This window comes from Brassica oleracea, chromosome C1 (genome assembly GCF_000695525.1).
Source record: "Brassica oleracea var. oleracea cultivar TO1000 chromosome C1, BOL, whole genome shotgun sequence".
NCBI lineage: Eukaryota > Viridiplantae > Streptophyta > Magnoliopsida > Brassicales > Brassicaceae > Brassica > Brassica oleracea.
This window is the reverse complement of record NC_027748.1, coordinates 13,598,216-13,607,857: the sequence shown is the minus strand read 5'-3', so window position 1 is coordinate 13,607,857 and position 9,642 is coordinate 13,598,216. Positions and strand designations below refer to the sequence as shown.

The 9,642-nt window shown below is 39.4% G+C and overlaps 3 protein-coding genes across 4 annotated transcripts; 2 read left to right on the top strand and 1 right to left on the bottom strand.

Annotated features, from left to right (window-relative positions):
• Positions 1-96: 96 nt before the first annotated feature.
• On the top strand, positions 97-3,104 carry LOC106315296 (polyadenylate-binding protein RBP45C-like). The gene is made up of 6 exons (XM_013753036.1): positions 97-501; positions 637-1,105; positions 2,097-2,152; positions 2,242-2,372; positions 2,457-2,718; positions 2,820-3,104. Exons 1-6 carry the CDS (start codon positions 208-210, stop codon positions 2,820-2,822), a joined length of 1,215 nt encoding a protein of 404 aa, XP_013608490.1. The 5' UTR covers positions 97-207; the 3' UTR covers positions 2,823-3,104.
• A 944-nt stretch (positions 3,105-4,048) lies between these two features.
• LOC106323770 lies at positions 4,049-7,122 on the top strand. Its single transcript, XM_013761843.1, has 11 exons — positions 4,049-4,304; positions 4,529-4,650; positions 4,740-4,888; positions 4,981-5,044; positions 5,131-5,158; positions 5,291-5,505; positions 5,690-5,947; positions 6,226-6,324; positions 6,439-6,489; positions 6,591-6,681; positions 6,765-7,122. Exons 1-11 carry the CDS (start codon positions 4,154-4,156, stop codon positions 6,938-6,940), a joined length of 1,404 nt encoding a protein of 467 aa, XP_013617297.1. The 5' UTR covers positions 4,049-4,153; the 3' UTR covers positions 6,941-7,122.
• A 12-nt stretch (positions 7,123-7,134) lies between these two features.
• Positions 7,135-9,528, bottom strand: LOC106323778 (mimitin, mitochondrial-like). Of its 2 annotated transcripts, none has more exons than XM_013761850.1 (9): positions 9,368-9,528; positions 9,070-9,126; positions 8,891-8,943; positions 8,726-8,777; positions 8,412-8,477; positions 8,258-8,317; positions 7,687-7,729; positions 7,533-7,574; positions 7,135-7,364 (listed from the first exon to the last, which is right to left on the bottom strand). In XM_013761850.1, exons 1-9 carry the CDS (start codon positions 9,477-9,479, stop codon positions 7,301-7,303), a joined length of 549 nt encoding a protein of 182 aa, XP_013617304.1. In that variant the 5' UTR covers positions 9,480-9,528; the 3' UTR covers positions 7,135-7,300. The 2 variants fall into 2 exon arrangements, with proteins under 2 accessions (XP_013617304.1, XP_013617309.1); XM_013761855.1 differs by having other exon boundaries at positions 9,364-9,486.
• Between the last annotated feature and the right edge of the window lie 114 nt (positions 9,529-9,642).

The following is a 9,642-nucleotide window of genomic DNA, read 5'->3' as shown; positions in this document are numbered from 1 at the left end:
ATCCCAAAAACCGGATCCAGACCGGTCAAATCTTCGGTTATTGCGAACCGAAATCATCGTGCTTTTATATTGGGCCATGTGAGGTCCAAAATCATTAAAGATATTTTTTCTTTTCCTACAAAATGCAAACACAGACGACATTATCTCTCTCTCTGTCCTTTTGCCCTTTTGTCCGAGCGGCATCCTCCATTGTTTTAGGTGAACGTCATGATGCAGCAGCCACCTCCAGCCGCTAACGGTGCTGCTGCAGCAGGATCAGGGCGGGACCAGCAAGCTTACCACCACCAGCAGTGGATGATGATGCAGCAGCAGCAACAGGGTCAGCCTCCGGCAGGATGGAATCCTCAGTCGTCGCCGTCTCTTGGTCAACAGCAGCAGTATGGCGGTGGATCTCAGAATCCAGGATCAGGTGGAGAGATCCGGTCCTTGTGGATCGGAGACCTCCAGCCATGGATGGACGAGAGCTACCTCAGGAACATCTTCTCTACACTCACTGGTGAGGTAATAGTCAATTTCATTAATCTAAAGCATCAATTTTTACTCATTTGAAAAAAGTTTCGTTCTTTATAAGTTTTAACCTTATGACTGTTGGTGAAGACTCTATGTTTTTTTTTTTTTTTGCTTTGGTGGTTGCAGGTTCAACAAGCTAAAGTCATTCGCAATAAACAGAGCGGATACTCTGAAGGTTATGGGTTTATTGAGTTTGTGAGCCACGCTGCAGCCGAGAGGATTTTGCAGACCTACAATGGTGCTCAAATGCCGGGGTGTGAGCAGACCTTCAGGCTGAACTGGGCTCAGCTTGGAGCTGGAGAGAGACGCCAGGCTGACGGGCCTGAGCACACAGTTTTTGTTGGAGATCTGGCACCTGATGTTACCGACTATATGCTTACTGAGACGTTTAAGGCTGTGTATTCCTCTGTCAAGGGCGCTAAAGTTGTGACTGATAGGACCACTGGACGGTCCAAGGGGTACGGATTTGTCAAGTTTGGGGATGAGAGTGAGCAGATTCGTGCCATAACTGAGATGAATGGTCAATACTGCTCATCCAGGCCTATGCGTACTGGTCCAGCTGCTAACAAGAAGCCTCTTACGATGCAACAACCAGGTATGTTTTACTATTAAGCTGAACCAGATATCTGATGAGTTATGAGTATGTTGAGAGTGGTGATATGACTCGCTTTTGTCTTTTAACTGTCTATGTTAGTTGATTGTATATTCCTTGGGGTATTCATTTACCTTTATCTTTCTGATTAGTTAAGGCCTTAAAATTATATTTAATACCGTCCTTTTCCTTCCGGTTCATACCATTCAGCACTTACGAATTTAATATCGCAAAACATCCTAAAGCTTATGAGAAAAAAACTCATGTTGTCTTAAAGCAGGAGAACAAGAGGCTCTGTCTGGAACTGATTACAGCTGAAAATGATACCACTTTATTGCGTGGCCTCATTTAGGTCAGTTGGTTATGTTTTCAGAAGAAGTTAATTACAATTAGCTTTTACAGTCTCAAATTTATCTGTTTCAGCTCCTTACTTTTCAAGCATAAGTCTTTTACTCTTAAGTTTATTTTTTTCATGTTATACAGTTCATTACATTTCGCTTCTTTTCCAGTATGCAATCCTTTTGTAATCTTCTTCATACCTCTCAGTTCAATTTCTTTCAGTAGTTAGTGTTACAATTTTTTTATTTCCTTCTTTCAGTTACTGGTCTCCTCTAAGTTTATGCTAGCAACACTTCTTTGTTGTTAGTTAGTTATCTTGGTTCAGCAAGTTGATTACTTTGGTAACGAGTGTCGGACCATGCAAGGAACTTAGGTTACTTGTGATAATGTGATATCCCCGTAGAATTTTGGTCACGTGCCCTAATTTCTCAAAGTTAGATCCACATTGCGCCTAGAACACCCGTTAATGATTCAGTAAGTAATCTACTAGCTTCAGAATCTCTGTACCTTAATCTCCAAGTTGTATAAAATATGCCACTTTCTTTATCTGCTGATATTTTTGGATAATTTTGCAACTTGTTCCGTCACCTGTTTGTTTTAGTGTCTGTTTGCTTTAGAATGTAGAAGTTTAAGGTCTCTTGTCTGTTACTTGCAGGTGCATATCAGAGCACTCAAGGAAATCCCGGAGAAAGTGATCCAACTAACACAACGGTACGTGCTTTGTTTTTGGTTTCCTTAGGTCTGTTCTATGTAGAGGGCATATTGAGTGAATATAAGCGCATTCCTTTTTGCTTTACCAGATTTTTGTTGGAGCTTTAGATGAAAGTGTGACAGAAGATGGTTTGAAGTCAGTTTTTGGTCAGTTTGGCGAACTTGTTCATGTGAAAATTCCAGCAGGAAAACGTTGTGGATTTGTTCAGTATGCTAATAGGTAGTGTGACCGTGTAGATGAACTTCATTTTTATTTTTGAGAATTGTGTTTGACATATCTTTTTCTCTTGTATGTGTGCATCAGGGCATGTGCAGAGCAAGCACTGAACCAGTTGAATGGAACACAACTTGGCGGACAAAGCATTCGTCTTTCATGGGGTCGCAGTCCTAACAACAAACAGACTCATGTCACTCAACCTGACCAGGGATACTATGGGTATCCTCCTCCTCAGGGATATGAAGGTTACGGATATGCACCTCCTCCTCAGGACCCTAGCGCCTACTATGGTGGCTACCCTGGTGCCGGCTATGGAAACTACCACCAGCAGCCTGGTGGCTACCAGCAGGTACTTGTTTGAGGTTTAAAGCAATTGAAAATGTTATAAATGTTCTGTTGCGAGCTTAGTGCTTACTTATTTTTCCCTCTGTTTGTTATTCCGAAATGCAGTGAAGCATGATCTGTATGTCGTGATGGAGCTGAAGTTGCAGAAAGCTGTCTGGTGAATGAACCATCGTGTGGAAATGGTGAATGGATTATGGAAGTGGATGTGTATTAGCTCTTTGTCTCAGTTTTTCTCTCGCTCTCTCTATATCTCTACACAAGACTCTTGGTTTCTTTTGTTTGTTTCTCTCTCGCGTGACAGACTATTGTTGGACGTCCTTTGAAGTCGTAACAAAAGGCTTTTTGTCATTTGACTAATTCGACCATTATGCTTATTTTTACTGTTTCCGACTTTCATTGCAACCATCAAATCGTGTAAGAACATAATGTCAATATAAAAATTCTTGAATCTACTGTCAAGAACTCCCAACAGTTGTAAAAAGACTAGTCTTAGTCATGAAGTCGTCACCATATAAAGACATACATGATCTAAAATAGCCCTGGGTATTCGGTTCGGTTTTGGGTAGGAACCATTCGGTTCCGGGTATATCGGATAAATCATTCTTATACCCAATGGGTACTTAGGAGTTTCGGTTTCGGTTCGGTTTCGGTTCGGTTTCGGGTACCCATTTAATAAATGAATCAAATATACATATACAAAATATATGAGTTAATATGTTAATCAAAGTGGTCTAGTGGTTACACACTTGCATATTTGTCAATCCAACTAGAGTTCGAATCAATAAAATGCTAGTTTTATAAGTATTTATTGAATTTTAATATAAAAATACCATATATATATATTTATAATATAAGAGAGTACATAAAAGATAACATGGTTTGGTGATAGCAATGTTCTCACTCTTCATGTTCGAGTGGGGTTGATGACATTTTACCTTGTATTAGAAAGTGGATACTTGTTTTTCGGATATTCGGATACCCGTTCGGTTTTTGGTTCGGTTCCGGTTTGGTTCCGATTATTCGGATATAGAAATTTAAGAACCATTCGGATATTTGAGAGTTTCGGTTCGGTTTCGGTTTCGGGTAATTTGATTCGGTTCCGGTTCCGGTTCAGTTTTTCGGTTCCGGTTGTTTTGCCCAGGGCTAATCTAAAATGTGTGTATACACGCCGGTTCTCCCCAAACATCCGGCGAGATATAAATGAGCCTAATAAGGCCCAAATAATGTATCTTTAATAGTTCTAAATGGGCTGGGTATGTTATACGAAGTAAGGGCCCATGTGTCTTCCTGAGAACGAACGAACGAGGGAAAATAAGGAAGAGTCGCTTCCCTCGCACCTCTTTAGATCTCTTCGTTTCTGGTACATAGATAGATACTTCTACAGATTTGAACATTTTCAGAGAGAATCAAACTTGAATTTGCGTTGAAAGCTCAAAAAGATGGGGTACGAAAGGAAATTGGAAGACGACAAGAACTCAACGCTGTTAATAGCGACTATGTGCATCATTGGATCGCAGGTTCACGTTCACGTCAAGGACGGTTCTGTGTTTTCCGGTTTATTCTACACTGCTTCCGTCGATAACGGCTTCGGTATGTTTCTTTTTTCGGTTAATTGATCTTCTTCGATCAATATGTTTAGCTTGATTTGGTGTTTTTCGAGCTCCTCTCTAGTAATTGGGTACAATGTCGCACTAGAGATCTGAACGTTATCTTCGATATCGAATTGAAGATTCTGTTAATTGGTTTGTTATATGTAACAATGAGATCAGATAGGTTAAGCAGTCTATTGATTTGTTATTTTTTGTTCTGTTTAGGCATCGTTTTGAAGAATGCGAGAATCACTAAGAAGGGGAAGAGTAAAGCGAACGTAGCAAGTGGAAGTGTGGTGGAGACACTTGTTATTACGTCTTCCAATATTGTTCAAATAGTTGCTGAGGTCTCTCCTTTTATTTATTTACTTCCCTTTTTATCATCTTTTAGAGCTTCGTGTTGTGACAGTGTGTATGACGTGCTTTGAATTGATAGGGAGTCTCGCTTCCGTCAAATGTTACAGGCAATTATGAGGTTGCGAATGTTGGATCAGTCACTGAAACTCTACCTTCTGAGCCTCGTTTCTCTGCTGCAAACAAGTCTAAAAATAATTGCTTTGAGGGAAGGAGAAATCATCATTTTAGGTAAACAGTTACTATCTTGGTCACGCGGCCATTGTTGCCTTTAGATAAGTTTTCTTTCTTTTCTTTGATTCTTGAATGCTTTTGTTGACCAGACGTGCAGGAGCCAAGATTTTGAACCCTAGTGAAAAAGTTCCTGATGTTCGCCCGTTGGATAATGTTAGTCTTGCACAATGGATAGTACCAATTGCTCGATTTAGTTATTTTACTTAACAGCTACTTATTTGTTAATTTTCCTATTGCAGGTTGATATCCAAAGCTCAAGTTCTAGCTGTAAGTTCATTTTCTCCATAGTTGTTTTTGGCTTTGTTATTGCTATGGTTGAGTTGTTTCTGCTTCTTCTTTTTTAAGTTGATGTGTTTTCTTACATGCTTCTCCTCAACTTTCATTCATATGATCATCCAGTGGATAGCATGTCCGAAAGAGTTAAACCAATAGAAGAAGATAAGTTGGTGATGGAACCTCTAAGTAATGGTTGTCACGATGCTGCTGAAAGGCCCTCTTCCAGTGACAATTCATCCCCACAAAGTACAGCCGTTGATGAAACCTCAGGGTTGTGGCAGGGTTTAGAGGCACCTCCTAATGAACCAGCACCTATCCAAGCTGTCAAAAAGGCTAAGGTAATTCCTAATTACATGTTATGTTTGTTTGATTGTTCGGTCTTAAAGATTTGTTAGCCATTCCTTCTTCTTTGAGAACACCTTCGGAGTCGTTGGTATATGCTTAGTTTGAGGTTCATTTTCACTTTATCTGTTACTTAATTACCAAGTTTCTATCTTTAATACTTTGACCACATACTTACAGGAGTTTAAGTTGAATCCAGAGGCAAAGACCTTTTCTCCATCTTATACAAAACGTCTTTCACCGGCTCCTACTGCTATGCCTGACATTGGAAATGTTGCTTATATACCAAACAACACTCCCATGCTACATGTTCCTGAAGCTGTTTACCCAAATCTGGGGAACAACCCTTATATGCCCCAAACATCTCCGTCTTCCAAGTTTGTACCATATGGTAATTTGACTGCTGGAAATGCTGTCGGTGTTCCTTTTCCTCAGCACGTAAGTATTATCTTTCCAGTATTGTCTCTGCCTTTCTTTGTCTCTTCGGGCATATTATGTGAAAGGGGCCTCATCAGCTAGTAGTTGAGAGTAGATTACTTGTTTCAGCACGAAGAGCCTGATCCTTAACAAATGTCAGTACAGAAGACCAGATTATAGATCGCTTTGAATTGACCTGACTTAGTAATACAAAATGCCTTCTTTAGTTTTTCCACCAACTTAGTTTTTCTTTTGCAATCAATGAATCAGACTTCCATTTGCGTACCACCTTTTTGCAGATGATCGGGCCTACTGTTAACAGGGCACAACCACAGACATTCACTTCTCCATACCAATCTGTTCAAGCATCACCAATGTTTGTAAACCCAAATCCTCAGGTTGTATTTCATGGAAGATCCCAAAACTCACTTTTTGAAAAACGTATATGTTATAATGAATTGCACTGTAGGAGCTTTACTTGGTGTATATGTTTCTAAATGCTCTTTCTCCAGGTACTGGTTGCGAGATCAGGACAGTTTGTATTTGCCCAGCCACTTTCTCAGGTAAGAACTTGGTGCATATAATTTAAGTTTATATGGTCATTGGGTTAGTTGGTTCGAAAATCTCTTTAGTGTAGTGTCATCGTCTATCTTCTTTCTTCCAGAATCTGGTTCAAGGAACACCGCCTCTTCCACCACCTATGCTCTCCCGTCCTCTACCTCCCGCACAACATGTCCAATACCTGAAGCATCAAGGTAAAATACTTGAATCTCTTAGTAGATATCCTAAAGAACAATGTTTTTTGCTCCTAACTAGGATGAACCATTTTGTGATGTAGGTGTAGTCGCAAGTGGCCAGCCGTTGCAGCTATGCGTTTCCCAGCCGTTCACGACGGCTGGACTGCAACCTTACAGCGTTCCCGCCCAATTTCCGGTTATGCAGCCTCCTTTCCCGACGAATCAGCCAATGCCAGTTGCGGTTCCTAATGGCTTCTTTGGCACTTTCCATAAATAGTCGCTTCCATACCTTTATTCTTTTGCCTCTCCAACCTAATAAGGGTTTAAAAAGATGCGTTCTGTGTTTTTTTGTTCGATTTTGGCTATTTTGATTCATTGGTTTGTTGAGTTGGATTGGGTAAAAACTAAAAACTGTGTAGAATGTGAATTATATCATTCTTTGGGTGAGCTATAAATCCATATTTGGTGAGCTAAATAATTGCATTTCATTGATGTGGGATCAGAAATCACAACTTTAGGGTCCTTAATAGCTCTTTTAATCATCTCGAACCAATTGGTTTACGTAGACTACAACAAACAAACAGACGATTGCACAAAGAATCAGTTGGTTGTTTATCTACGTGAAAATGAGATATGTTTAAGATGGTGGCTGCCATGTCCCGGGCCTAAATGATGATCCAGACCCTGATGGCTCTGTTGTCCTGCATTATCATCATCAGTGTCATTAGTTTGGATTTAAGCATACCAAAAAATATATTAGCACAGAGAACAGATTCTACTTGCTAGTGGTCTGTAACAATTAGAAAGAAGTTAAAAGTTTGATATACATCAGTCTGAATATGTGTGTTAGGTTAAAAAGGTATACTTACTTTGGTTCTGCAGTAACTATCTCGGATTCATGTTCCTTGACCCTGTAAAAGCAACGTGTAGAACATTTGGTTATGGTGTGAAAGATGCTGTGTCTTGCATTCGGCAAAGTGAAAAGATTTAACACAAGATATGATTTGTGCATAGATATTTTACCTTGATTGATCTGCTTCTTTACTAGCTTCCTCGGCTTTATCACCTTAAACCATTAACAAACAAACAAAAAATCTGTCAGTCCTACTTTCATGAGTTTATGGCAGAATAAATAAATTATTTATTGTGTTATACGAAAACTAGCAACTGTAGAAACCTCACCCTAAGAATCAACAAATGACAAAGAGAAAAAACTGTTATTGCCCTTCTAATCTAATCCCAACCACAATGGACGTACAGAAACACTTTTACTATCATTACTTCATCATAACTGCAGAATTCACAAAGCAATGCACAATATGTTTCTCATTTATGTTAACAACAACACTACTCTGATCATCACTGCAACAGATACACACAGAACAGCAGAACAAGCATCCACCAATTCCCTCAGAAGCATTTCTTATTACGCATATGGACGTCATTCCAAAGACACTTTACCAAGACAGATTTAGTTATAAGTGTAAATGCCTGTCCATAACAATCTTTATCAGATCATACTAAACCTAAGAGGCTAGCCTTCAGCACTTTATGGTGACTCCCTTAATCAATTGACACAGAGAAAATGTAGAACCTTTTGAATCCGCTGGGAAATGGCGAACAAAGCTTGTCAATTCTGGACCCTCAGCTTTACCTTTACACAAAGAGAGCCAACATTAAGTGTCCACTTCATAAATGAAGAAAACAAATTAAACAAGTTTTGTGGGAACTCTCTAAATGTTATTTACCGATGCTCGTGATTTTGCGTCCAGTTCCTTCTTTGGCTTTCTTCTCCTCCTCTTCTTTCTTGAGAACTTGAGAAGGCAAAAGAAAAAACAATTAACATTTACAAAGAAATTAAAGCGACACCAAATGGATAAAAGCACAAGAATTTCTTGACTTTTTAATATAACAGCGACTTTGTTCATTCAGAACGTATAGGTTCGTTCCAAAAGTCATAAACTGTTTGCAATGAAAGCGAAAGCAATGAAAAATAAATGTTCGGACATGTAGAAGGATAGGTAGCTTGTAAAGAATGAATAAAGAAACTTGAAACACATACGAGCAACATTAAGCCTCACTCGCTCACGCCTTGCATCAAGTTCAGCCATTTCCTGGACCATTAAGAATTACCAACATCAGATACTAAATGCAACGAAACCATGAACGTGAAAGAACGCTATGCTCATTACAAAATAATATCAGGTTAAAGAGGAGTTGATCTTACCTCTGGAGTAGGAGCTCTTTTTCGCTGCCCATTGAGCCAACATATCCATTCAACTACAACAACAACATTGATCAAACAAGACAATGTAACTAGAGAGAATGAATATATTTACATATATGCTCATCAATACAAACGAAACCATGAAAAAAGCAACATTTGATAGAAAGGAGGAAAGTTACCAGGAATAGAGGTTGGGTCCTCTTCTCGTCTAAAGACAACCCATCTTTTCTCCTTCACTGCAAAGTAGAAAGAAGCAAATCAGAACATGTAAGCGCACAAAACAAGAAACGTTATAAATAAAGTTTCACATATGTATTGAGTATCAACACACATGATCTCTTACACGATCACACGTAGAATAGGACTCGTTTAAGCATCGCTGATCAATCGAATTCAAAACCCATGAATTAAAAAAAAAAAAAAAACAAGCCTCGGATGAAAAACCAAAGACAGTAAGATTGGAGGAACAATACTCGCCCAGACCGTCAATCTGCTCCATTCTGGAGAAGTACTTGTTACCAGTCATGTCTGCTCCGATGAAACTCTTGCTTCTGAATAATCCGGCTACTCTCCCCCATAGCCTCGACATTGTTTCCCCGATCAAAGGTCTGCTCCGTCTAGATCCGGATCAACCACTGTTTCTTTATATCTGGTTGGAATAAAGACCCGACCCGATTAATACTTTTTAAAATTGATTGTTTTGTAGGAAACCCGGTTTAGGTTAAAAGGAATTCGACCAAATGTACCGGTTA